The following is a 27,885-nucleotide window of genomic DNA, read 5'->3' as shown; positions in this document are numbered from 1 at the left end:
CTAGTGACTGAAAGCAAATCAGGGGTTGCCTGGGAACTAAGTTGGGGAGCAAGAAAACTTTTGGGAGTGATGGATGTATTCACTGTCTTGACTCTGATTCCCATTTCAATGACGTCTACCTAGGTCAAAACTCATCAAATTGTGCACTTTAAATATATGCGGTTTACTGTATTTCAATTATACATTAACAAAGGTATAATACTTAATTTGAATATCAAAAGGTGAATATTAAGGGGCTGGGGTTGTGGCTCAGTGATAGAGTGCTTGCATCGCATGTATGAGGCACTGGATTCTGTTCTCAGTACCACATACAAATAAATAAATAAAAATATTGTGACCACCTACAACTAAAAAAAAATTTTTTTAAAGCATTAAAATTTTTTAATGCTTTCTTCTTGTAGTCCTTCTAGAACAATCTTAATCTCCTCCCTGAAAATGAAAGCCTAAAGCATTCAAACTGCTCAGAATATGTTGCATACTCAGGAAGGCAAAAGAGAAAAGCACATTAACATTTTTCTAAAATGTCACCCCAGTAGCTAATTTACATGGTGTGTGCCCCTAACCTTTACTCTGCTCTCCAGCCTCATTTCCCAGCACCTCCAAATGCCAGTTAAGCTACCTTGTGGAACTATCAACTTCCCAGTCACACCAGTTGTGGTTACCGAAAAACCCAGAATGTCTCCAGAGCAGGAGCTCTCTGCCAATCTTAAGGGCAGGAACCCGAGGACGTCCAAGGGCCAGTGCTTTGCCCTGTGGATCTGAGCTCTCCTTGCCTGTTTTCAGGCTGTGGAAGAGACAGATGAATCAGGACTGAAGTGCACAACCAGATGCAGGCAGAGAGGCCATGCTCTCCTTACCACTTGGTGGCCTGAGCAGATGCCCATCTACCAGGCCTAGACAGGCCCTTGGCAGCTGCCCCAGCTATGGGGCTGGATGCTAGAATGGGCAATAAGACACTCCTTACTGTCAGCACAGGTCAGAGGCCAGAAGCGAATGAGTGTGGCAAATGGGAGGAAGAGCCGCCCTTTGTAGGCCACAGCAAGAGGGGGTTCCTGACACTGGCTGCCCAGCCCTCCATCACAGCCTTACCAGGGCCTTTTTCACAATCTTGTGCTCACTGTGGTCCAGCAATCCCTGAACCTCATAGCCTGGAATTGCCCAGAAGCAGAAGACTCAGGTAAACGTTGATGTCTTCCATGTAGTTTTCATTAATATTCATTGTTTTGGGTTATGGGTCCCCTCCACCCCCATACCAGCCTACTCCTTGTCCCCCCAGCTGCATTCATGCTTCTCTTAGACTTCAGAAGACAATATTCTCCATTTTATGAAATAAACAAAAATGTTAACATCTTGCCCATCCCCTGCTCACCCAGAAGGACAAAACTTAATGTAATCTGCAGTATTTATTATTTTTTAAAATTATAGTCCAAATGGGTCTGGGGATATAGCTCAGTGGTATGGCACTTGCTTAGCATGTTCAATTCCTAGAAGCTCTCACACACACACACACACACCCCAAAAACAACAACAACAACAACAACAAAACTATATTCCAGGTGTTGTCAAGTGCATATTTGGGGATGAAGAGAGAAATGCTTAAAGGCCAAGATCTTGGGCCTGGGGATGTGGCTCAAACGGTAGCGCGCTCACCTGGCATGCGTGCGGCCCGGGTTCGATCCTCAGCACCACATACAAACAAAGATGTTGTGTCCGCCGAAAACTGAAAAATAAAAACATTAAAATTCTCTCTCTCTCTCTCTCTTAAAAAAAAAAAAGGCCAAGATCTTGAAAACAAGAAGACTAAATTCTTTGCTTTCACTTGCCCAAGATTCTCTTAATTTGCAAAACTTGTTGTAGCTCACAGACACGAGGTCCTTGTACTCCCTGGACACACACACACACACACACACACACACACAGTGGAATATTCACTTTCTGTCTGGTGTATTTAGGAGATTCTATCATTGACAGTAGCATAGGTTAAACTAAATTACAAAGAATCCCCAAATCTAGAGTTTATGAAGTAGTAATAAACCACCTAAGACAAAGCAGTTCAGGAGCATCGTTTTCCCTAGTCTAGATTGTGACTGAGAATAGGAGCATATTCGTTCTGCCCAGTTAGGAAGTGTTCAACACTCATTGTCAAGGTTAAGAGGATGGGAGAACCAGGGAGCCATGTTTCCTATTTTCCAGAAATAACATGATACAGATCAGGATACAGATCAGACTGGAGTGCTTCTTACCTACTATATTGAACCGTCAGTGTCTCACCAGAGACACAGAACCAGGTGGGAGGTAGGCCTTAAGAGGCAATTGCCAGGAACTGGCTTACACAATTGTGGGGGCTGGCAGGAAAAGTCCAGAATCCACAGGGCAGTTGCCAGGAAGAGCAGGCTGGGGCTCTGTGATGAGGGTTGAAGCTGCTGACCACAGGTAGAATTTCTTCTCCCCCAGGGGAGCCTCTGCTTCCAAAACCTTTCATCTGTAGATAAGAGATTATCTAGAATAATCTATCTTACTTAAAGTCAACTGATTATGGGTTTTCATCACATCTAGGAAATACCTTCACAGCAATGCGTAGATCAGTGTTTGAGTAACAGAGACTGCTGGTCCCTCAAACTGACATGTAGAAAGGGTATCACAACACGTTCTGCCTGTGTGCCTTGGTCTAAGCCATGTTCACACATTCTGGTGAATCCATAGATAAGATCAGCTGGAGCACCTGAGGAATAAGTTCCAGGAGGGAAAAGGGGAGGGGCCCCAGCTCAGAAAGTCTGGCACTACCAGCTGCCCAGTATGTAGGACTTTATGCCACACAATCCCAGGGAGACCAGCAATCAGAACCGGGCAAGCCCTTTGGACACCCCTAATCAAATCCCTCAATGTCTAGTGAGGAAACTATGGCTCAGATCAGACAAACAGCCAAGACCCACTAGAAAGAAAATAGGGGTCTTCCATCTGCAAGAAGGGAGGAGGAATGAGCAGATTGATAGTATGTGCAGGGAAAGAAAGACTGGCTAGAGAGCATCCTTAACTTTAGGCTTGGAGGGGACCTGGGCTTTCCTGTTGGACCCTTACAGCACAGATGAGTAAACCAAGGCTCTAGGAAGGGGGGGGGGCTGGCTCTGTGAATTGAGGGTAGAGCCAGGACAGTGCTCAGGCCCATGCTTGATTCAGAGCTTGGTCACCACCGCCGCCCAACCCTCCTGCCCTCCTTAAGGAGCTAAAGAGATTAAAGGCTGCGATGTCACCTCCAGGCATTTGGAGTTCCATCTTCACCCCAAAGTTCTCTTCCAACAGAAGAATAAACTTTAATTTAAATCGTTAGTTCAGGAACCAGAGGGCTTGGGGACTGTGCCATGAGAACAATTCCAAACCCAGACTCTATTCTGGGAAATCATAAATGTCACTGTGCTCCATGTTGTCATTTGTCCAAATCAGGAGAGGAACAAGAGTTTGTCCTGCCCCACCATCCACAGGACACCGTTTTGGGCCTTGTGTCCCTTTAGGCTGAGAATTAAGAAAGGCAAGATAGGGGAGGCCTGGGGCTGGGACTGTAGCTCAGTGGTAGAGTGCTCACTTAGCATGCATGAGGCGCTGGGTTCCATTCTCAGCACCACATAAAACGAAATAAATAAAATAAAGGTATGTGTCCATCTACAACTAAAAAAAAAAAAGACAGCGGAGGTCTGTATCCACAGATGACATTCGCGTTCGTCCGTTTTCCATTGCCATAAAGAGAACCTGAGGCTGGGCAATTTGGAGATTGATCAGCTAACAGTTCTTCAGGTCCAAAATCATGGTACCTCTGCTTGGCTCTGCTGAGGGCCTGCAGTAGATGGCACCACAGTGGCAGGAGCCAGAGTGATAACATGCAGAGACAGGAAGCCAGAGAGTGGGGAGGAGCCAGTCTAACAACCTTCCATGGGAACTAACCAGGGTTCCATGAGAACTACCCCAACCACTTCCAAGGACAGTGTCCCCAGTGATCAACCTCAACCTTCCATGCCCTGGGCATCAGGGAAGGTACACGGATGTGGATGGTTGGGCAGGGCCACCCTCTTGTTCCTCTCCTGTATTTTACAAATGATAGAATGGAAAAACAGAGAAACAATCTGCTCATGGCCTTCCCACAAGCTACCAGCTAAAGCTCTAGTCCTCAATGTCTCAATTCACTGCTGTTTTGGTTTTGTTTGTGTTTTGCTTTGTTTTTGTTTTTGCACGAATTTTCAGTTGATTCCAGCAGGGAAGTCCAGCACACAGATAATACTGTGAGGGTGCCCAGAAGTGTCCTTAACTGCTTGTTAGTGACTTAAGTGGAGAGTGGGCAGGCTTGGGAGGATTCAGTCAAGTGTCATTTAACTACTCAAACTCTTACATTAGAGGAGAAATCTTCAAGTAGGGGTTTAAGGTCTCATGCTTTAAAAAAAAAAAAAAATCATATAGAGAAATCCTGTGGGCCTCTGAGAGGCATGTGAGCCTGGCTGGCTCTGGGGCTGTGTAAACAATGGTTATGACCATGACTGAGCCAAGCCCCACTCGGGGCTCTGCAGACTGCGCCAGTTGTGCCTGTGGCTCATGAAACTTCTGCCATCAGGGAACCCTTTTAGGAAAGAGGAAACTGACACTGGGAGCAGAGGCAGAAAGCTGCCCTGGGTCACATCATGCAGCTGCTGTGAGACACCCTCTGTCGTGAAAGGTCATATTTCTAAACAGCTAATGCTAATACCAGTTGCCAAAGCTGGACAGAATTAGGTTTGCTGAACTCTAAAATAGATGCTCTTATGAGATTGAATGGCCCATTTTTCTGTAATTCAGGGCTGATGACCCCATTTCTGGATTGCCCATCCATCAGCAAATATTTATCAAACTGAGCTTAGTGCTAGGTGGTTTCGTATATTTAAAAAACTGTATAAATATGTCCCATCCCTCCAGGAGTTAGTCTAGCCAGGGCAGTAAGACAAACTCATAACACATACCGAACAAAACCCTATGCATGCTCGTGTCTAGTCAGAGCTGGACTCTGCTTGCACACAGAAGCTGGGCATGGTGGTGGCCCTGGCCACTGTGGCCAAGGCTGGGGATCTCAGGGGAAGGGCAGATCCCCGGGGGCTAGGCTAGCCAGAAAAGATGGCTGATTTGTGCCCACCTCACCCCTCTTCCTTCCAGGGCAGTCTCCTAGCATATGACTAGCTATCTCTCTGTGGTGTTTGTTGATGCCACTTGTGACTTCCCATTTTTCTAATCTCTTATGTGATGAAAGAGGCAAAAGGAAGCTGCCAGCCTTCCCATGTACCTCCCTTTAATGCCTTTCCAGAGCACTGTGAGAAATAAGTTTTCATGATTTCTGTCGACCAGTCTAATGTATTTTGTTCTAGCAACACAAATGGGCCAAGAAATCACTCCAGCTTCTCTAGGTGGTCTCCCCAAATCTGTGTCCACCCTCATGTGATGGTGCTGGCTATCATAACTCAGAAAAATCTGACTCCACTTCCACTACACCAGTTTAGGAATAGTGAACTTTTATAAACTTAAATTTACTTCTCAGATGGGTTTATCACAATTACATTGCACCCATGACTTGCAGTCTGTAGTCACATGTTGTAAGGGTCCAGCAAACGTCGGAAGAAGAGACCACCAAGAGACCGCGGCTCACGCAACAGCAAAAGAGGTTTATTGAGGATCCAATCCAGCGCGCTGGGGCTCGGTGCTCACTCAAGAAGGGAGAGCAGCCCAGAGCCCTGAGCAGGGCTTGAGCAGTGTTTAAGTACACTTTTGGGGGAGGGCGGGGGCTTTGCATACATCACAGTCTCCTTTAACAAATCATCATACACCGCGGGAAAATCAAACAACAATTCTTAGGCATGATTAGTTCATTCATTGGCGGGAACAGGTTGGGCGGGAGTGATAGGTGAGTTCTAAGGGGGGAGGTACATTCAAACTGATTCGTTTAGGCCCTGCGATGCCTACGTGCAAGGCCACACAGGGTCCTAGGATATTTATCTACTGGAAAGTCCCAGGAATTGTTTTAACAGCTACAGGAATTTCAGGGTTTTGGGGTGTAGCATAGGAACTTAACAATACCTGGTCCTTTACTTTTTAACTCAGGCCTTGCAGCTTAGAAACTTTACAATGCCCGGTCTTTTACACTTTAACTTTTACACTTTAACTTCAATTTCTTTTACCCTTACAATGTGACCTCCTTTTAAAGGAAAGTCTAGATTCTAATGCTAACAACTACATTGAGTAAAAGTATATTCCTTCTAAGGTTCCAACTTTTAAGTATTTTTACATTTTTTTATTAGATAATAAATTCACATGGCTCAACAATCAAAACCTTATAAAAGATTCTCAGTGAAAATTTTCCTCCTACCTTTAGCCCCAAGACACCACATACTCTAGGTGCCGTGAGGTCCTAATCAGTAATTGATTGCTAGTTTTATATGTTTTTTTCTGGACCATGTTTATGCAGATATATATAAATATGAATGTTTTTATTCCCTCATTTTAATTTTTATAAATTATTTTAATTCATTTTTATGTACCTATTTATAATAATATTTTAGACACTTTGTTTCTGCATATATGGACAGCGTCATCATTCTTTCTGTTAAAATGACATGGCATAATTTATTAAGCCAGTCCCTACTGATGGACATTTGGATTGTCTCCAAACTTGTGCTATTATTAACAATGCTGGAAGTGTTGAGAGCCACAGTTTAGTCGGAATGACGCCTGGCATTTTGCTAGAGGGAATGGTTGAAAGGTGACCCTGCTCCAGGATTAGGGCGGCTCTGGGATTAGGGTGGATCCTGGGTGGGGGGAATAGGGTGGCTCCAGGATTAGGGCGGATCCTGCTGGGATTAGGGTGCATCCTGCTGCCTTGGGCGCCTGCTACTTTGGAGTTCCCGTTGAGTTCTTGTGGGGGTTCCGGGAGAATTGGCGCACGGAACCCGGTGGAGGGAGTGTGTTCCCCGGAAGTGTGTGTAGAGTGCCGGTGAGAGTTCGGGAATAAAGAGTTGCTGTTTGAACCTACAAGGCTTTGTGGCAGCTGGGTTATTTTGTGCCCAGCCAGACTGCGGCAGGAAGAAATAATGATGTTCGTACATCATCTTATACAGTTGCAAGTACATTTGTAGGATAAATTACAGGAAGTTGAATTGCTGAATACATTTAGGATTGGTTGTATTTCACCAATTGCCTTCCACAGAGGCTACACCTGTTTACATTTCTAGCAATGTTAGAGGGACTCCTCACAGCCTCATCAAGAGCCTGTATTTTCAAACTTTTGCAGTTTTGCCAAGCTATGAAGTTAAAAAAATTCTATTCAAATTTTTGATAATTTTAATCTTGATATAGTATAAAACTGACAAAATTTATAGGAATATCTGAAGAGTTCCTATATATTCCGTTTTCTTTTTTTTCATTTTTTTTGGGGGGAGTGGTTCTGGGAATTGAACCCAGGGGTGTTTTATCACTGAGCTACATCACCATTCCTTTTTATTTTTTATTTTGAGACAGGGTCTCACTAAGTTGCTTAAGGCCTCTCTTTGCTGAGGCTGGCCTTTTACCTGCAATCCTGCTGCCTCAACCTCCAGAGCCACTGGGTTTAAAGGTGTGTGCCAACACGCCCAGCGTGGTTTCCTATATATTCTTGATTGAGCTTTAAGTGACATTTTTCTAATTAAGAGTGGAGTTATGAATAAAGCCAAAGAGCTGATGAACAACGTCATTAACCAAACTAAAGCAAAATGTTCCTATGGACCCCACAAAACAAGCCAGGAGGACAATCACCAAGAGTAATAAGACCCGAGTGATGTCTGTTTCCATGTGTGGAAAGCAGAGAGAAGGCTGGCAATTGCTTAAGATCCTCCCAACTGTAGAGACCACACACAGAGATAGATGTTCATAGAAAGCTCTCAGAAGGTGAGCTTGAGGATGACAACCCAAACTAGGAAGGCCTATTGAAGGCTCCAGTTCATGGGTGAGTTGCTCTTGAAACCAACTAACCCAAGATCCTTACCTACACAAAGTCCCTCCCTAAAGAACCGCTGGGATAGGATCCAAATCAAGCAGAATAAGGACATTAGGGATGAAAGAAATAGAAAGTCCAAAGGTGGAAGGAAATATTGGAAGGTATAAGGCCTTATTGTCCAAGATTTGGTGAAAATAGGGAAGAGGGAGCCCAAGAACATATAGGCAAAAATACAAAAAGTTGTATGCAAGAATATTAACTGTGGCTGGGGCTGGGGCTCTGTGGTAGCACACTTGCTTGGCATGTGTGAGGTACTGGGTTCGATTCTCAGCACTGCATATTGTTGAGAGCCACAGTTTAGTCAGAATGACGCCTGGCATTTTTGCCAGAGGGAATGGTTGAAAGGTGACCCTGCTCCGGGATTAGGGCGGCTCTGGGATTAGGGCGGATCCTGGGGGGGGGGAATAGGGCAGCTCCTGGATTAGGGCAGATCCTGCTAGGATTAGGGCGCATCCTGCTGCCTCAGGCGCCTGCTACTTTGGAGTTCCCTTTGAGTTCTCGAGGGGTTCTGAGAGAATTGGCGGGGGGAGCCCAGTAGAGGCAGAGTGTACCCGGGAAGTGTGGTAGAGTACTGGTGAGAGTTTGGGAATAAAGAGTTGCTGTTTGAACCTACAAGGCTGTGTGGCGGCTTGGTTATTTTGTGCCAAGCCAGACTGCGGCAGCATATAAATAAATAAAATAAAGGTTTATCAACAAAAAAATTAAGAACAAAAGAAAATTCACTGTGAATAAACATTCCATTAATAAGAGAATATTTTCTCAATTGTGTGCATCCACACAATGGACTGCCATGTAACTATAAAAGAAAATGAACAGCCTGGCCAATGGCTCATGCCTGTAATCCCAGTGAGAGAGGCTGCATCAGGAGGATTGCAAATTTGAGGCCCCATACAATTTAGTGACACCCTGTCTTCAAAAAAAAAAAAAAAAGAAAAAGAAAGAAGAAGAAGACCTGGGAATGTGGTTTAGTGGTTAAGGGCAGATGAAGATCTACCAGTCTTGCATTGTCTGTCTTCCCCACTCTCCCAACATACACATATTTCAATGTTTTGTCAGTCAATATTCAGTGTTTATTTGATTATGCTTATGTGATTAGTAGTGGCGGCTACACATTGTACATTATTACTTTTGTTTTCAAAGTAAAAATCACGAGTCTCATACAAACGCAAAACGACACGTCAAAGTTTTATTTGCTCCTTAGCGAGGTTCCAGGAAGGTGTTAGAACTGGATCTCAGGAGAATTTAAAGTACTCACCTATACTGTTTAAAGGGGAATGGGAAATGAATGTATAAATTGATGCTAAATGGCTTTTTCCAAAGATGGGTAAGATTCAATATTAAGTCCAGTAAACAAGTCTTAAATGTATAGAGCACAAAGAATGGTATATGCCCCATATAATCAGAATACTTGGATGGATGTGTGAGACTATGGCTGGGTTTTCTTTGAAGACACAGGTAACCTATAATCTTTTGATCCATTTCAATGTTTCACATTTTTTTAAAAAAGATCACTCTTAATAGTAATAACCCAGCAGCTAAGCAGTTCTTCCACTTTATCTTGCTTTCGTTTGCTTTAATCTTTTGCTTTTGATAGGGTGGGATGGTATTTCTTTGCTCGCACCAAGGTGGTTTCAGAACGAGAAAGGGCGGGAAGAATTCTAAACCTTTATCCTTCGGGAAGCCCTTAATTTCAGCGGGAGCGCGCAGGGCCGCTCCAGGGTTCCCCACAGGCACCTCCCTCTTCCTGCTCAACAATCGAGCCGCGCGCACAGGTCACGTGAGCGGCCTAGTCCGGTGACAAAGACAACGTGGCAAGGACAACAACGCTCAGAAAAGCTCTTATGCCCACTTTCTGCCATCCATTCCATCGAATTTCTCCCTCCTCTCATTAGATGTTTCTTACCGGTGCTTTCTGATGGATGGTGAACTACCAGGTTGCCATCAACCCAAATTACCTTAGACTCACAAGGCAGCCCTTGCCCTCACCGACCGCATGCCGCTAAGGCGAGTAGCCCTTCTTATTGGGCGTGAGGTCCTGTCAATCTCCAGGTTTTCCCCAATCGGAGACGCGGTCCATACACCGTTCCTCATTGGCTTACGGGCAGCGGAAGGTGGAAGAACAGCTGATAAGCGAAGGTCGCGCGAGAGTGGCGCTCAGTGCTCAGTGCGCAGGCGCGAAAGACCTGGCAAGGGCCCGGACCAGGGGCGGGCTTGAAGACGCGTCGTTTGCCTTTGGAGACTGTGACTGAGCTCCCTGGGTTCAATCGCGGGGCGGAAAGCTTTTGTCAGGGACTGGCCAAGAACGCGGCCCGCGAGATACCCGATGGTGTCCATGACTTTCAAGCGGAGCCGCAGCGACCGGTTCTACAGCACCCGGTGCTGCGGCTGTTGCCATGTCCGCACCGGGACGATCATCCTGGGGACCTGGTACATGGTAAGGGCGGGCGGGCGGGTAGGGCCTCGCCGCCCGGGGAAGTGCGCATGTGCGGGAAATGGGGGGCGCCGGGCCGAATCGGGAGGGGTGGGGCTGGGGACGGGGGTGTTGGGTGGGGCGGGAGAGGAGGGGGAGTTTTTTTTTTCCCTCCTGTTTTAAATGCTTTGTCTCTTAATCGAGTCTGGGGACCTTGAGAGAGACTTGTCCAAGAGATAGTTCCGTGGCAAGAAGTTGAGGAACATGGGCTTTGGAGAGACGAGGCTAGGCGGATGGAGGGAGGGGGGTGCTAAATTTCGGTGTGAATTAGGTCATTGTTTTTGTACTTCCGCCATCTGAAAGGCAGTTCCCTCTTCCCTCCGCACCTTGTGCTCCCTGGAATTTAAATATATATATGTGTTGATGGACCCTTATTTATTTACATATGGTGCTGAGACTCGAACCCAGTGTCTCATATGCAGGGCAAGCACTCTTCCATGAGCTACAACACCGGCCCCTCCCTGGAATCCCCCCCCCCCCAAAAAAAAAAAGTAGTGATGTGTGCAGCCTCGTTCGACATTTACTAGTCTGATGGGAAAGCAAAAAGCTCCATCTCTAACCCAGTTTCATTTGTGTCCTGGACCTTGATGTAAGCAGAAAGGCTTCTGTTGTGAATTTGTTTGAGAGCTCTTGGCGGTGATACCAGTTTGCCAGGATTTACACTTGATCAGTTTTTCCCTGGTGCAGCCAACCCCTGCCTGCTTTTCTTACCAGATGCTCCCCGTTTTGTGAAACATTTTGTTGAGAGCCTGTTCTATTCTGGCCACAATATGCAGGCATTCTCTGGTTTGCAAGATCTTTATGATTCTGTCATAACCAGATGGGCAATGCTGTTGATTAAGTGGTTCACTAGTAATACTTATGTGATTTCTGACCAGTCTTTCCAGTATCCGTTCATATTAAAGCTATTTGCCTGTGACGTCTAAAAATGTGATTCTGTTTAGGTAGTTTTAAGTTATTACGACTTTACTGATGCTTTGACTAGCATGTTGTCGACTCAGCTACTTTCCCTAATGACTGATTTTGTGTGTGGGTGGAGGAAGTGGTATTGGTGATACTGTGCAGTTTTTGATAATTATGTGAATTGCAAAAAAAGAGAAATTGATCCCAGACTCCTTTTTGCCTTTTTCTGTACTTACTTTCCCTCGCAGCGTCTTGAAATCATTAGTAACAGTTTGGGCAAACACCAGATGAAAATCATTTTCAGGCAGGCAGATATTGTTTCTTGGCCCTCAAGGGACTATCTGACCTCCACATTGTTCCTGACTGTCCTGTTGTTTATTTATTTATTTTTTTGCAATTTTCTTTAATGTACATTTTAAAAGAAAATAGCAAAACTTGAATGTGTAGGTTTATTTGCTTGTGCTAAGCCTATTTTCACGTTTCTTGTACTTTTGTATTCAGAAAGGTGTGTTATTGGTATTGTATAATTATATCACATTTCATTCAGAAACTGGCTCTTATTTTAACTGATTTGTAATACTGGACATCAAATAGTTAATAACAGTCAGTTAGGTTGTATTTCTAACTTCCTTTTGTTTCTTCTCCAATTTGCTAAGGGGCTGAATCCTTAATTTCTTTTGTTTGTCCTTAAACTCTGTATTCCATTCCCCTAAATGAATAATTCAAACCTTTAGGATTATCTGGTCTCTTACTCTACCCCACCCCCATTACCTCCAGAAAATGACCTGCCCCCCTGCTTAGCAAGAGTCCATCCAACAGCCTGGGACTCTTCCTGCAAACTTCCTGTTGTTTCTCAGATCCTTGCCTCCACTCAAAAGAACAAAGGACTTCTAACTCCTCAAGAAGAAAATAACTGTGGTCCCTATTTCAGCCATCCAAATGTAATTGGCTGTATTTCTTTCCACTCTCTTCCAGGCAGATTTTTTTACACTGTCGACTTTAGCTTATAAAATTGAAAAGAAGAGCAGGATAAAGTAGAAGTTGTAAATAGGAAACTCAAGGTGCAGAGAGTAAAACTTTAGTAAGGGAATTTATTCTTAATAAAATAGGGTGCGAATTTAAATCTGTTCCCCCAGTTGAAGATCTTGTTCCATGCTTTATTTTCACAATTTTTAAAACTTGCCCTAGGTGTTCTTACTTTGCATGGACCTTTTCAGGTTAGTAGCAGTTGTAAACCACTTAAACCAATTGATCTGTCTTGAAGTAATAAAAGATTTATTGACCATTTTCAGTGTGAAAGTTTTGGTAGATACACAGGAGTAAGTCAGGAGCCCTGTGTTATCTTGTGTATTTCTGTTACTTGCTAAATGTTGTCTTGATCACGACATCTGCCCTTAAGATGTTTTTGTTATTTCAAAGCACTTTAGAGCACTTTGTTATTACAAAGGAGAAGGAGATAATGATCAGTGATATCAGATTGTAATCAGATTAAGAACTGGAAAAAGGTCATTGGTGGTTTACTTACAGTACTGCAGGTGACTTTCAAAAGTGTAACTTAAATACCATAGCCATATAAAGATAATTTCTACCCAGTTGGGTCACAGATAACATTTAGATGTAGTCCCATATCTCTAAACAAAGAGGATTTGTCCAAACTGCATTTTTTTGCCACACTTTACTAAGATTGAAAAAATAAGATGGGGCCTAGTGAGGTAGGATGTCACTTCCTTCCTTTACTACTTTGTCATGGTACCCTTTCTCCCTCCCTAACTCCCTAGCCTCCATGGTAGCTCTTTTTTCATTCCAGGTGAGGCACTATAAGAATATTTATGAATCTTTTCGGTTTACCTGGGCCAAGGCTTTTGAGGTTATGATTCCTTTCAAGCTTTTGGAACTTGAAACTGCAGCCCCCTTCTGCCGCGACTAGAGACTATGTCAATGGCTCTGTCTGACCCAGTATCATTGCTTTCTAGCTATAGCTTCTACTAATGTAGTATTAAGGCGACTATAACTCTGTCTACTAAGATATTAATTGTACAGTTTTTGAATAGTTCTGTGGGACATAGAGAAAGCCAGGACCAATTACGTGTGCCAGATGTACTGGTCCTGAAGTGTTAACGTTAACTGTTTCAGATTTAAAAAGCATGCCTGGCTTAATGCCTGGTTAAGAAGAAATTTCAGAATGAGTGCAAGTTTAAATTCTTGCAGTTCTAAAATTGTTTTTTCTGTTGTTTATTAAATAATTTGAAACCAGATTATTTTAAACAAGTTTCTAATGAGGTATAGGCTCAAATTTTTATTGAATGATTTTAAAAGGGCTTAAAAATCAGCTGCAGAAAGTTTCCTTCTTTACAGTTAATAGTATACTACAAGAACATGTTTTGAGAACTTGTAATGTTAAGTCTTGGAATATTAAATCCATTTGTAATGTTAAGTCTTGGGAAGACTTAATATGTAGCTAATTTTTCATGAGCATCTCTGTAAATAATCTAATTTTAGGTACTTGGGAGAGAAGTGAAGACAGATTGCCTCAAGCAGTGTCCTCTCCAGTCCTCACCCAACTCCTCTAAGTAGAGCTTGAAACTAGTGTCTTCCCTTGCACCTGCTGTTTTGTGCTTCAGTGCCATTGAACATGCTCTTTCTTCCCCTGAACTGCTCTTCCCCAAATCACTTTTTAAAGACTTTATTTAGGAAATTTTCAGACATGCAAAGGTAGAGAAATAGAAGTCTCTGTTTACTTATCACCCACCTCAACTATTGACAACATTTGCTAATTCCAGATTTTTTTAATGGTTAGCTCAAATATTTTTATGGTAAAACTTTCTGTACTTCCTAGCTAGAGGGGATCTGGTTTCCTCACTGTGTACTTGGCAAAGTTTCTAAATACCTACTGTATATAATTATTAAACATTAGTATGATTATCTTTTTTCTTATTTCTCACATCAGAATAAACAACAACTTTTTTAATATTTTTTTTTTTTAGTTGCCAATGAATCTTTTTTTTAAATTATTTATATGTGGTGCTGAGGATCGAACCAAGGGCCTCATACATGTCAGGCAAGTGCTCTACCACTGAGCCAAACTCCAGCCCCACAACAATACTTTTTTGTATACATTAAAATTTTCTTCTTAAGATAGTTTTAGTCTCTATTAAATAGCACTTCTTTGCTTAGTTTTGTAGACTGTTCTCCTAGAGGTGCTCTCTGCCTGTAAAACCCTTATCATGGTGCTCTGAAGCAGTATATTGTTTAAAATAATGATTTTTTTTTAAAGTATCCCATTCTCCAGGATATATCATATGTTGGGCCACAAATCAAGTCCTAACAAATTTTTAAAAAGTAAATCCTATCAAAAAACTTTCCCTGAATGTCTTCTCTGATTTAAGGGGGGGGGTGTGACTCAAAATGGGGTAGGGAGGAAGCGCATAAGAAGATTATCACTAAATAGGGAAGAGAGGTGGGAGGGAAAGGGAGGGAGAAGGGGAATTGCACGGAAGATGGAAGGAGACCCTCATCGTTATACAGAACACATGTATGGCAAAGTGAGGAAAAAAAAGAAGTATGTCACATTAGATTGAGTAGAGAGAAGTGCTGGGAGGGGAGGGGAAGGGGGGAAAGGAAGGACAGCAGAATAAAATAGACATTATTATTGCTGTATGTATATAAGTGACTGCATGACCAATGTGATTCTGCTACCTGTACACTCAGAAAAATGAGATATACCCCATCTGATTCAAATGTATGATATGTTAAGATCATTGTACTGTCATGTGTAACTAATTAAAACAAAATTTAAAAAAAAAACCTTTCCTATTGACAGTCCATAAAACTAGAGATAATAATAGGAGGAACAATGGAAGTCATGAGAATTAAACACCATTCTCCTGGAACAACCTGGGTGTGAGGAAATGAAAACATTTCTTAACAAATGAAAATGGAAACTACCAAAACCTATGGAATGCAGCAAAAGCAGTGCTGAGAGGTACATTTATAGCAGTAAATGCTTATATCAAGATAGTAGGACATTCTCAAAAAAGCTAACGTTACCTCTCAAGGAACTAGAAAAACAAGAACAAACTAAACCCAAAGCCAGTAGAAAAAGAGAATAGTAAAGATCAGAGAAGAAATAGAGACAAAAATAGACCAAAAAAAGGAGTTGATTTTTTTGAAAAGGTAAACAAAATTGGCAAAGCCTTAGTTAGTATAAGAAAAAAAAGACTCAATCAGAGATGAAAAGGGAAACATTACAATTGATATTACAAAAATACAAAGGATCACAAGAGACTCTTACAACTGTGTGCCAATTGGAAAACCTAGAAATGAATAATTTTTTGAACATATGACCTACCAAAGTTGAACCATGAAAATAGAGCTTGAAGAGATGATTAACAATTAATGACATTAAATCAGTAATAAGAAGACTCAACAAAGTCTAGGACCTGTATAGTTCCACTGCTGAATTTTGTAGAATGCTTGAAGAAGAATTAATACCAATTCATTATTTTAGAAAATTGAAAGGAATTCTGCCAAACTCAGCCTACATGGTCAGTATCACCTTGATCAAAATGAGATAGAGATGCTCACAAAAAAACTACAGAGTGTGTTCTTGATAAACATTGCAAAAATTCTTAACAAAACACAAACCAAATTCATCAGCACATTAAAAGATAATTAATTCACTGTGATCAAGTGGATTCATCCTACAGATGCAAGAATGGTTCAGCATGCAGATAGATCAGTTAAGTGTGATATATCAACAGAATCAAGGACAAAACCCGTAATGAGTGTTTTAATAGATACAGAAACATTTGATAAAATTCATTATCTTTTCATTATAAAAATTCAACAAATTAGGTATAGGAGGAAAATACCTCAACATAGTGAGGGCCACATGTGATAAACCAACAGCTAATACATGCTGGATGGTAAGATCTGCAGCCAGATGGGGATGCCTGCTTTAATCCTTTAGTTCAGTGAAGTAGGAAGAGTCTTAGCTAGAGCAGTCAAGTAAGAGAAAGGAATAAAGAACATACAAATTGGGAAGGAGGAAGTCAAATTGTCCCTGTTTGCAGATGACAGAGTCATATATGTAGAAAATCATAAATACCTTGAGAAAACTTTTTAGAATTAAATTAAAGCTTCATGATATAAATCAATTTAGAAAAATCAGTAGCTACACAAAACAAAAAGCCAAGGTGAAAGACCTCAACAGTGAAAACTATAAGATGCTGATGGAAGAAATTGAAGAGAAAACAAATAGAAAGACTCCCTGTGTTTATGAAGAATTAGTATTGTTAAAATGTCCAAACTGCTAAAGCCATTACAGATTTAATGCAACCCTTATTAAAATAATGTCATCTTTCGCTGAAATGGAAAAAATCCTAAAATTTACATGGAACTACAAAAGATCATATAGCAGTCTTGAGCAAAAATGAACAAAGCTGGAGGCATGATACTACTCAACTTCAAAATATACTTCAAAGCAGTAGTAACCAAAACATCGTGGTACTGCATAAAAATAGAAACAGACTGATAGAACAGAATAAAACCCCCCAAATAAGTGCACACACTTAACAGCCAAGTGATTTTTTTTTTTAAGAGAGAGAGAGAGAGAGAGAGAATTTTTTTTTTTTTTTTTTAATATTTATTTTTTAGTTTTCGGCGGACACAACATCTTTGTTTGTATGTGGTGCTGAGGATCGAACCCGGGCCGCACGCATGCCAGGCGAGCCACATCCCCACCCCCAGCCAAGTGATTTTTAACCAATGAGCTAAGAACACATCTGGGTAACACAACCTTCAATAAATGATACTAGGAAAACTGGATGTCCACATATGAAAGAATAAGATTACACCCCTAACTCTCACCATGAACCAACAAACAAAAAAACCCTTAAAATGGATTAGAGGCTTAAATGTAAAACCCGAAACTATAAAAGTACTAAAAGAAAATACGGGAAAACACTGACAGTCTGGACAATGCTTTGGACAAGAATGTAATCAGGCAACAAAAGAAAAACAAATGGAATTACATCAAATAAAAACTACAAAAAGAAATCAACAGAGTGAAGAGACAGCATTCAGAATGGAGAAAATAATTGCAAACTGATAAGAGATTTAATATCCAAAATACATAAGGAACTCAGACAACAGCAAAAGCAAATAATCTAAAAATGGAAAAAGGATCTGAATAGTTATTTCTCGGAAGATATAGAAACGGCCAAGAAATATATGAAAAAAAAGTTCTTCCTTACTAATCATCAGGGAAATGCTAATCAAAACCACAGTGAGATTATCATCTCAGCTCAATTATAATGGTTCTAATCAGAAATCTCAGCAGCTCAGGAGGGGAGGCAGGAGGATGGCAGGTTCAAGGTCATCCTGGGCAACTTCGTGAAACCCTGTCTCAAAATAAAAAATTAAAAAGGACTGGGGATGTAGCTCAGTGGTAAAGCCCATAAACTTTAGAGAAGGCTAATTCTCATCCTCATAAGATTTTTATATTGAATCATTAACAGGACTGATTCTGAGCACTTAAACGCAGTGCTGATCATATAATCAAATGCAGAAAGCTGAGAAAGTAAATGTTTAGAATGTCAAAATCCAAATCCAGAAAATCATGATGGACAAGAATGTAATAAAATGAAATTCAGTTACAAATACATTAAGACCTGTACTTGGGCCTCTGAATCCATCTGTATGTATCAGTTAACAGCTGGTAGCTTAGCAGGGTCAAGTGTGGGAAAAAGCTAGATATTTTAGGGAGTTAACTCTTACCTGATATTCAGTAAATTTATAAAGCCAGTGCAATTTCATGTTGCATTAATTGAAATTTGTTAGCTAGAATGGGGAGCTGAGATTTGTATTCTGATGATGCTTGATCTTAGCTCATTTTGATAGTGTGTGCCTCAAACTAGAGCTTATGAAAGGAGGAGTGCAAAAGAGAAATAGTGGAGTAGCAGAAAAACATGCCAGGTAGAGGAATCATTAAAGGACCTAAATGTTTATTCTAGAAAAGACAGTATTTGGGGGAGCACATTGACTCAAAAATCATAGAATTAATGAAGACCAGTAGGTGAAAGTTAAGTGGCATAGTGAAAGCCTTATTATGCAACTCCAAAGGAATGTTGATCTCCAGAGGAAATGAGCTCTCTTGGCAGTGGCTAGGGATGCTGTGGAGTGGTTTCAGGCATCTAAATCAACTGTAGCTTCTTCAGACATAGAAATTCTGAGATTCATATAGGAATGAATTTGTGCCTCTGAGCAGGGAAAGTTTGTAATAATTCTCTAGTTTTAATTTTGTGCCATTTTATTCTGGTGTATTGATATTAACATAGGGTTTAGCATCATATCTTTTAATATTAAATCTGTACTTGATAAAATAATTTATTTTTAAATTATTTTCATAGTGGTAATTGCATATCCTTTATCTCAGGTTGGCCCCTACCATTTTTTATCTTTGTTACTTTAAAACAATTTTCAATGTGGAACAACATCTAGAAATTTTGCTAAAGACTTTTTCAATAGTAATGTATTTGATAAAATGTTATCTTTCACAGGTGGTAAACCTGTTGATGGCAATTTTACTGACTGTAGAGGTGACTCATCCAAACTCAATGCCAGCTGTCAACATTCAGTATGAAGTCATTGGAAATTACTATTCATCTGAGAGAATGGCCGGTAGGTATTTAGTTGAAAACAAAATATTCCCTTCTAAAAATCTATAAAGCCAGTTTAATTTGTATGTATATGTTATTTAGAGGAAGATTGATTAAATTATGCTTCAAAAGGTTAAATAAGTTGCATAATAAGGTTAATGTAAGCTCAGTGTTTAAACTACTCACTGACACAGGAAAGTATTTTGGTGAGTTTTTTCAAAGATTTTTGGTAAGCATTTATGTCAGAAGGTTTAATGGACTACTACATTTTTGTGAGTTGTGTAGTTGTGTACCTTTACAGGAGGAAGAGAGAAATAAAAGTGAACTGTAAATCTTTGATGTCTAGCCAACAAATGTAGTTGGTATGGGAGATTTGCCCATGGAGCAAATGTACTATTACAAAATACATATAATACAAATTATTTCCCATTTACGTGTATATGTTATATTATAGGATCTTAATTCTCAGAGTTTTAGTTGTATTACCTCTTAATGTGAAGTTCTGAGCTACATTACATTTATGGCCTTCAATGGTCCATTAATGAAGGTTTGTATTGTTACAGGGCTAACTTCATTTTCCAGGAGCCAAAAAGAATTTTGTGACTGTCATATAACGTAGTACGAAAGCAGCTAACCGTTGTTGGCTTTTGAAAGTGATTTTTTAAGAAATGATTTTTCAATGGTTTTTTAAAAAGTGATTCTTCTTAGATTAAATTCTTTAATTGTTTTGTCAACTGTGGTAGGAGAAATAATAAGAACATATTATAAATAGTCCTTTTTGGCATTTATTTTTTCCCAATAGTCTGTTTTTATTTGAAAACCCAAAAGAACAGTAAAAAATTTCAGCTATTTTTTATAATTTCAAAATTTTACTCTAGGTCATAAAATTTTAATTAACCTGCCAATGTCATCATTTACTCTGGCATGTATGTTTCTCTAAAAATGAGACCTAGAAAAAGGATTTAATGTTTATTGAAATGCTTACTGGGCTATATCTGTAAAGTCGTGGGTTTACCGCATATTGCGTGAATATTCTAACTGCTTTAAAGGAAATCAGATGGCATTCATTATTATATTTTTGTTGATTATAATTGTACTAAAGCTCCCATTTTTAAGAGAATAAAAATTTATAGTTCTTAGTTGTATGATAGTTTTTGTTTCTTTGGATGGCTTTTCCACAAACCCAATAAATTACTGATCATTGACTTGATGACCAATTTTAAATAATGATTTTTGTGATTATTTCTACTCAGCTAAACAGGATTGGCAGTCAGTATATACAAATCACTTTCACAACATATGCAAGCTGTTTTTCAAATATGCATCTAACCTCATCCACTTTTGCTTTGGAAATGTGTTAGCTACGGGGAGAACCTGAATGTCATAGTGGTTGGAATCCTGAAGTTTTTGTTTAACCCTTATGTTTTGTTTGTTTTATTAATTCACAAGTACTGGAATGTCTGTCATTGCAGGCATTAGATGCCTTGTTATTTATTAATCCAGTGAAGGATTCTGAACATCATTGTTTCAGAACTTCAGAAATCAAAATAAGCATGCAGTTTCCCATAACAGATTCTTAAAAATGGATTATTTGAATTCTAAACTTCGAAGTTTGTTAATACCAATATCCTGTTGAACTTCACATTTTGTTTATAACTGAATTCTTATAAGTGACATTCTGTGTCCCACAGCAGAAAAGTCCTTTAAATCCTTAGTATTCTGCTATTCAATATTCCTCAAGAAAAGATAAGAGATCTGATATTTAGTGCCAAATACTGAGGATGTTTGTACTGCTCAGTGGTGAGATTACATATTGTGTGTGTGTGTGTGTATATATATATATATATATATGTATGTATCCAGTGATGTGAAAATTTAGTAGTAATTTTAATCATCATTACTAATGTCCTTCAGTTTCTTAATATCTCTCTGTAGTTACAAAATTAATTATAGATGTGTGCCAGAAAAATAAAAAATCAAGTGTGGTTTGAGTCCTTTCTGAAAAAATTAGTGAACGTGGGAGAGGGAGGGTTGGAACAGTCTGGAGAAAGAATTGAGGCACCAAGAAGAAAATAGATCTGCATGTACAGAGAAGCCAGAGTGCAGGAGTAATGAATTTAAATGTTTGGGAGGAGGAATTAATGGAAAACTGAATGTCAGGTGACATTTTACCTGAGGCAAGAGGTAGCAGCTGTAGTTTTCTGTTTAATACAGCAAATACTAGGTTTTCCTTCCAGTTAAACCCTATTCATGTCATAAGACCAAACTTACCTCATTTCTTTCATATGTTTTCATGATTCTCGAGGCCAAGCTCATCATTGCTGCTTCTGGTACAGCACTTGCCATGTTGTATTGTATTTTCCTGTTTGCACATCTTCAGATTTTTGAACTTGTAAAGGCATAGACACCTGTCTTCCTAGCAGACCACGTAGTTCTTGTGCACCCTAAACAAATATTAGAGATTATTGCAGCAATTAACAAATAAGAGCTTAAATGAGTTTCTCAAGATTCATTTTTTAATTCTGAGACTTAGGTGTGTTTTGTTGTTTTCCTGTCTTGCTTGGCCCTTGATCTTTTCATAGCTAATTTTGAAAATATTTACATTTTAACCCTTTGGCTAACTGTAAAACGTTTTGTTTTTTTAATTAAGTATTTTGTTTTGTTGTATAAGTAGCTTAATTGATATTTGTTTTTGTTTTCTTAGATAATGCCTGTGTCCTTTTTGCCGTCTCTGTTCTTATGTTTATCATCAGTTCAATGCTGGTATATGGAGCAATTTCTGTAAGTATGCCGTCTTTTCAGCTTTTAGAGTTTGAACTTTACTGAATCTGCTTAGTTATTTCATACATTTGCTAAAAATCTGTGTTCATTTTCTTCTGCAGTATCAAGTGGGTTGGCTGATTCCATTCTTCTGTTATCGGCTTTTTGACTTTGTTCTCAGTTGCCTGGTTGCTATCAGTTCTCTCACTTATTTGCCAAGAATCAAAGAATATCTGGATCAATTAGTAAGTGTGTGTTAATTAAACTATTTTTTTATTTTAAGTAAAATATTTTAATTGCTATTCTGAGATATCCTTAGGTTCTGTTTTTAAGTACCCCCATGTTTTTTCAAGTGTCTTAAAGTATTATGTTAAAACCTGATAAGATGAAAATACAGTACAGTATTGCAAATTCTTAAAGGTGGGTCATGCGGAAGAAGTAATTCAGTGGTTTTTTTTTTAACTATATACTACAGGTATAATAATTTGACCATATTTGGTGCTCATTAAATGATGGTGTTTTGTCTTTATAGACATTCATAGCAAACAGCTGAGTGCCTATGATGTTCTTAGCCCTATGCCAGACACCATTGGTGAATGGTGTGAACACAAAGTTGACTTCCCTCACTTTAGGGAACATACGATATGTTTGGGGTAAGATATATGAAGATGTTGTCTGGGATAATGAATTAGAGCTGTCACACAGTCACAATAAGAACTTAGATTAATGCTATATAGTGGGGCAGGTAACACTGGGCTGAAGTAGCCAAGTAGGACTTTCCTGAAAGAGTTTTGAAAGGAGGTGTGGAGTCCAGAGAGATGATGAAAATGTTTTAGAGAAATATGAGTCCTTGAGGCAAGAAGGAACATGATACAGTCAAGGAACTGAGAGATGGCCATGGTGGCCTGCACACAGATGGCAGGTGAGAAAGCAGCAGATGTTGAAGCAGAAGAGAGTAGCTGAGGAGAAGGCCTGTGGCTTGATCACCTGTAGTTAGAAGCTTCTTAAGAACTGTTCTCTGGTCATGTCATCTCTGGCTTAAAAAATCACAAGTGGGGCCCCTGCCTTTTAGTCTAACAACCTTAGCATAACCTTCTCCCACGCACTGGCTACATTCAATACATGCAAAGGTACAAAATGAATTTGCTCTTCCTTTTATCCACCATTTCCCCACCTCTATTTGATTCACTTAATCTCATGTACTGCCTTTGTTGGCCAGCTTATAAATCCTGACTTCTTCTTTTCTAATGCTTTCTCCCCACACTTAGCTCATTGCTTTGCTCACAGCCAAGGTTGAGTATTTGAATGAATATAGCTGATCCTTCTCAGTAGAACACAGTATGTCTACAGTAAATTGTATAGTTGTGCCTGGCTCTTTGACCTGTGGAGTGCCTTCTTTTTGCCTGATGAAGAGTTGAGACAAACTGCTTTCAGAAAAGTTATTTTCTCCAGGACTAACTGCCTAATGGAGTTAGGTATATCTTTACTGACCTAGGGACAAATCCTGGGTTCCATATAGGAGGTTGTATTCTACCAAATACCAGCACGATGGTGTTTTGTCTTTATAGGCATTTATAGTTTTTAGCTATAAAAACAAATTCCACACCTCCTTTCAAAACTCTTTCAGGAAAGTCTTACTTAGCCACTTCAGCCCAGTGTCACCTGCCCCACTATACAGTATCAGTCTAAGTTCTTATTGTGACTGTGTGACAGCTTTAATTCATTATCCCAGACAACGTCTTCATATTACTTTATAGAAAGTTAGGAGAAAATAAGCTTAGTTTGGACTATTTAAGGAATATTCTGGATATTTAAACAAGTGTATTTTAAAGTAATTAAAGATAATGGGACTTAAAAGCACTTTGAGTTGAAGCCTGTTTATAAGGTTTTATTAGACTATCACTTCTGACTTTGGTGCCTTTTATTTTATCTTATTTGGTACTGGGGATTGAACCCAGCACTGAGCACTGAGCCACATCCTGAATTTTTTATTTAGAGACAGTAATCCTGAATTACTCAGGGACTTGCTGGGTTGCTGAGACTGAGATCCTCCCACCTTAGCCTCCCAAGCCATGCATCACCACACCCAGCTTTTGTTTGTTTTCTTAAAATGCTCCCTAGATTATTACAGAGTCCAGGTGCCCTGACTGAATTGTAAATTGCTTGTGTATGTCTGTTTTTTAATAGCCTGATTTTCCCTACAAAGATGACCTCTTGGCATTGGACTCCAGCTGCCTGCTATTCATTGTTCTTGTGTTCTTTGTGGTATTTATCATTTTTAAGGTAAGTTGCTAAATCTGTAGGTAGCTGGTGAGACTTAACACTGCCTATTATAACCTTTTCATTGCCTTATCTCCTCAGAGGACACAGTAGCTTGAGGACTTATGGTGACAATGTTTAAAAGTAGTAGAGGTAGCTTCCAGAAGCATCCTCTGTCTTGTTGCCAGAGAAGGGTTGAAAGTGTCAAGATAATTCCACAAGTGAAGAAACTTTTCTGTTTTTGAAAGTGGTTCATGATTTGTATTGGAAATCTGTTACAATTTCCAGCATTCACAACCTCAGAATTTCCTTTGCAACACAGGGGTTAATAGACCTAAGTTGAAACCCCAACTCTAGTTTCTTTAGGAAACTTCTGACATTTAAATGAGGACCAGGAGTTGAAAAGGGCCTGTCTGGTGCTAGGTTCTGATGGAGAACATGGTGGGACAGTGTTGGATGTCACCTGCATTTAAAAGCCATGTCACCACACCCAGCTTTTGTTTGTATTCTTAAAATGTAATCTGAGTTTCTGGTAAATTTTTTCTCTATCTTTTCAGGCTTATCTAATTAACTGTGTTTGGAACTGCTACAAATATATCAACAACAGAAATGTGCCAGAGATTGCTGTGTACCCTGCCTTTGAAGCACCTCCACAGGTTAACTGCTGTTTCTTATGTTAAAATAATGCTAGCCGTTATTAATGGTTCCAAAAGAACGTGAAGTTTAACTTTCTTTTCTGTGCCATGAGTCTGGTTTGGGGCATGAATAGCTTAAATTCCATAGGATTTAGCATTTCCCAGTTGGAATCCTGGGTACACAGGCTAGACAGTCCCTACACTGCCCATTGTGTCCAGTTGTCTGTTAAGTTTATTCATTAGTGGTCCCCGTGAGTGCTGTGTTTGTGGGCGGCATAAGATAGAAACAACTGTGCTAAGCTCGTTTAGCCTGTGGGGCTTCTGTGGATGGATTAGAATACTGTTAACTGAAATTTACATTGTTAAAAAAAAAAAAAAAACCCTGTGATCCAAGGAGGAGCTAATCTGTCTATGGGGCAATGACTGGTGGGTTCTGGAGTCTGTTGAGGAGGACTGTGTCTCAGAGCCCTCTAATTGCTACCAAACTATCTTTCCAGATTTTCAACACAAGGTTAGAATGCCACCTCCCTATAAAGATATGCCTGGCACCCTAGAGGATATGGTGGAGGTTCATGCTCCTTTGACTACAAACAGATTCTGATGAAACAGACTCCAGCGTCTTACTGGAGGCTTCCTATAGTGTGGTTCAGTGGGGCCCTGTCACTCAAATCCTCAATTCCTGAGATGTCATTGGCACTGATTCTTTATTGGAACAAGGGGAGAGCAGGGACAACTACTGCCTGTCAAGAAATCCTTGTTGCCTCAGAGTTGGTCAGAATCAGTTAAAATTCTTGTTGTTTCCAGCCTTAATCCATCATGTCTAGCAAACATAGGTCAGATCTCAGTTGCGTGGAAAGTTGCCTGTTTTTCAGGTATCTCTATTCCTGGGAATTGTTGAGCTAACAGTTTCTTCTGCTCTTCTCTGTAGGTTTGTGTACCTTTATTAGGAGGTAGTATGAAAGCTGAAAATCATTTCAGAAAGAATTTCAAATTTCATGTAGTTTTTTTCTGTCTTTTTAGTATGTTTTGCCAACCTACGAAATGGCAGTGAAGATGCCTGAGAAGGAACCACCGCCTCCTTACTTACCTGCCTGAAGACGCTCTGCCTCTGTCAATAAACCCTATACCAGCTTCTTGTCTTGTTTATTTTACAGAGTGCTGCATTACAGGGCTCTTCAAACTTGTTTGATATAAAATACATTGTCTTTTGTCTAAGCATTTATTTTCAAACACTAAGAAGCTTTTTGGACATTCATTAAGTCTTTTGGTTTTTTGTTAAGACTATTACAATTTAATACTTTTCAAAGACAATCTAGCATAAAAAGAACAAAGTGCCATTGTATGCCTTTAACTGGGGGTGGGGAGGGAGTATTCTCCACATATTTTAACTTTGCACTTTCTTTATATAATGGTTTGTATCTTGGTTATTTGCTGCCCTGGATAATTTCAGGAAGATTGAATTCAGTATTCAGGATGAGTGAATTGGGTATAAGATCTGAAGTTTTCAGCTAGCTGTAAAAACAGGAAAGATATATAACATTTGACTGGACCGTGGAAGATGATGATTGCATGTTTCTAATTTGTATGTTTCCATCTTTGTGATAAGATGCTTTAATAAATCTCTTAAATATTTACTATTGTCATTTTTCAAAACTTTTTTTGTAGATAAAATCCAAATTTTCTGTTACAATATACAGTCATACCTGAGCTTAATGACAGATACATTCTTAGAAGTGATTAGGGAGGTGATTTCCTTGTATGAACATCAGAGTGTGCTCCCACAAACCTTGGTGGTATAGGCCAGTCACTCAGTGTGCCTCTTGATTAGTCAAGATACAAAGCTGCTGTCAGCATAAATTTTTTTAAAGTAGGAATACATTCTAAAATAACAAGTGTAGTAAATACATAAACCAGTAATCTAGTCATTATCGAGGGTTATTGTACATAATTGTGCTATTTTACATGATTGGCAAATTGGTGGATTTGTTTACATCAGCATTGGCTGCAGACGAATGCACACTGCATTGCCCTGGATGTTCCAAGAGCTACAGCATGTTACCAGGTGATCGTTTTTCACTTCCATTCGAATCTTACGAGACGATGGTAATATATGTAGTCTGCTTGAAAGAAGCATGTGGTGTGTGACTGTACTCAGACTCCTGTAATGTATGGATACAAAGCTAGGCTTATTTTGGAAGCATTTTTAATCCAATAGTGGAGGACTACTGCTTGAAGTTAAAGTGAAGATATTTCTTGAATCAGGCCAGAAATATCTAATGTTGATGGTTTGCTAAAAAAATGTGATTACTGTACCAACCCGTGGTTTTGTGTTATAATCCTTTCACTAGGTGATGAATTACTTCAAGAAGAATAATTCAAATTAAAATACGTCAGTTGATTGATCAGATCAGAGGGAAACCAATAAGTCTAGACATCCAATGAATAAACCTAGAGATCTGATGGTGTAGTGCAAGGACTATAGTTTATATATACGTGAATTTCTAAGTGGGTATTCTCTTACCACAACACAGGTAGCCATAGAAAGTGATGGAGTAGTAATCACTTTGTTATGTATATGAAAAGAGCATGTTGCACATCTTGAATGTATATAGCTTTTAAAGAGGTTGGGGAACCAAAGAGAAAGCAAACTGCAATTTATGGGTACCACAATTTAAATTTTGCCCTGGAAACCTTTCATCTTGCTAAGAATCCAGCAGTAGTGACTTTATACACACCATATGAACACGTGGAGAAGTGCACATCTTTGAAAGGGAGAGTAGAATTGTAAACTCAATACCAAACAGAGAACCAGCTTATTTTAGAAAGGAAATATCTGGGAATATACCCAGTTTCCCATAGTGCAAGACCTTTTTCTGATATCTATAGTGGTAGAATATTTAAGAATCAAGGATGAGTCTTCTGGACTCACTTGTATCTGCATAAAAACTGAAATGGAAGCCTCATGAGATCTACCAAATTTTTGTAGTGATTAAATTCTGTGTTAAGGACCACACTAAGCAATAAATAAATGTTAGCTACGGTTTAGATATGAGTTGTCCCCCAAAAGTTCCAAGTGTGAATGCAAAAAATCTTAGAATGGAAATGATTGGGTAGTTTTTAACTAATCAGTGCATTAATCCCTGTTAGGGATTAACTGGATGATAA

At 39.7% G+C, this 27,885-nt stretch overlaps 1 protein-coding gene across 1 annotated transcript; it reads left to right on the top strand.

Moving 5' to 3' along the window:
• The first annotated feature begins 10,206 nt into the window (after positions 1-10,206).
• Laptm4a (lysosomal protein transmembrane 4 alpha) lies at positions 10,207-26,354 on the top strand. Its single transcript, XM_046441318.1, has 7 exons — positions 10,207-10,469; positions 18,968-19,088; positions 21,771-21,847; positions 21,949-22,071; positions 24,014-24,109; positions 24,643-24,741; positions 25,741-26,354. Exons 1-7 carry the CDS (start codon positions 10,359-10,361, stop codon positions 25,813-25,815), a joined length of 702 nt encoding a protein of 233 aa, XP_046297274.1. The 5' UTR covers positions 10,207-10,358; the 3' UTR covers positions 25,816-26,354.
• The last annotated feature ends 1,531 nt before the right edge of the window (positions 26,355-27,885 follow it).

The sequence above is a fragment of the Marmota monax genome, unplaced genomic scaffold (genome assembly GCF_021218885.2).
Source record: "Marmota monax isolate L192 unplaced genomic scaffold, Marmota_monax_Labrador192_F-V1.1 WCK01_AAM20220418_F8-fsc00010, whole genome shotgun sequence".
Lineage (NCBI taxonomy): Eukaryota > Metazoa > Chordata > Mammalia > Rodentia > Sciuridae > Marmota > Marmota monax.
The sequence above is the reverse complement of the archived record's forward strand: the minus strand, read 5'-3'. Positions and strand labels throughout refer to the sequence as shown.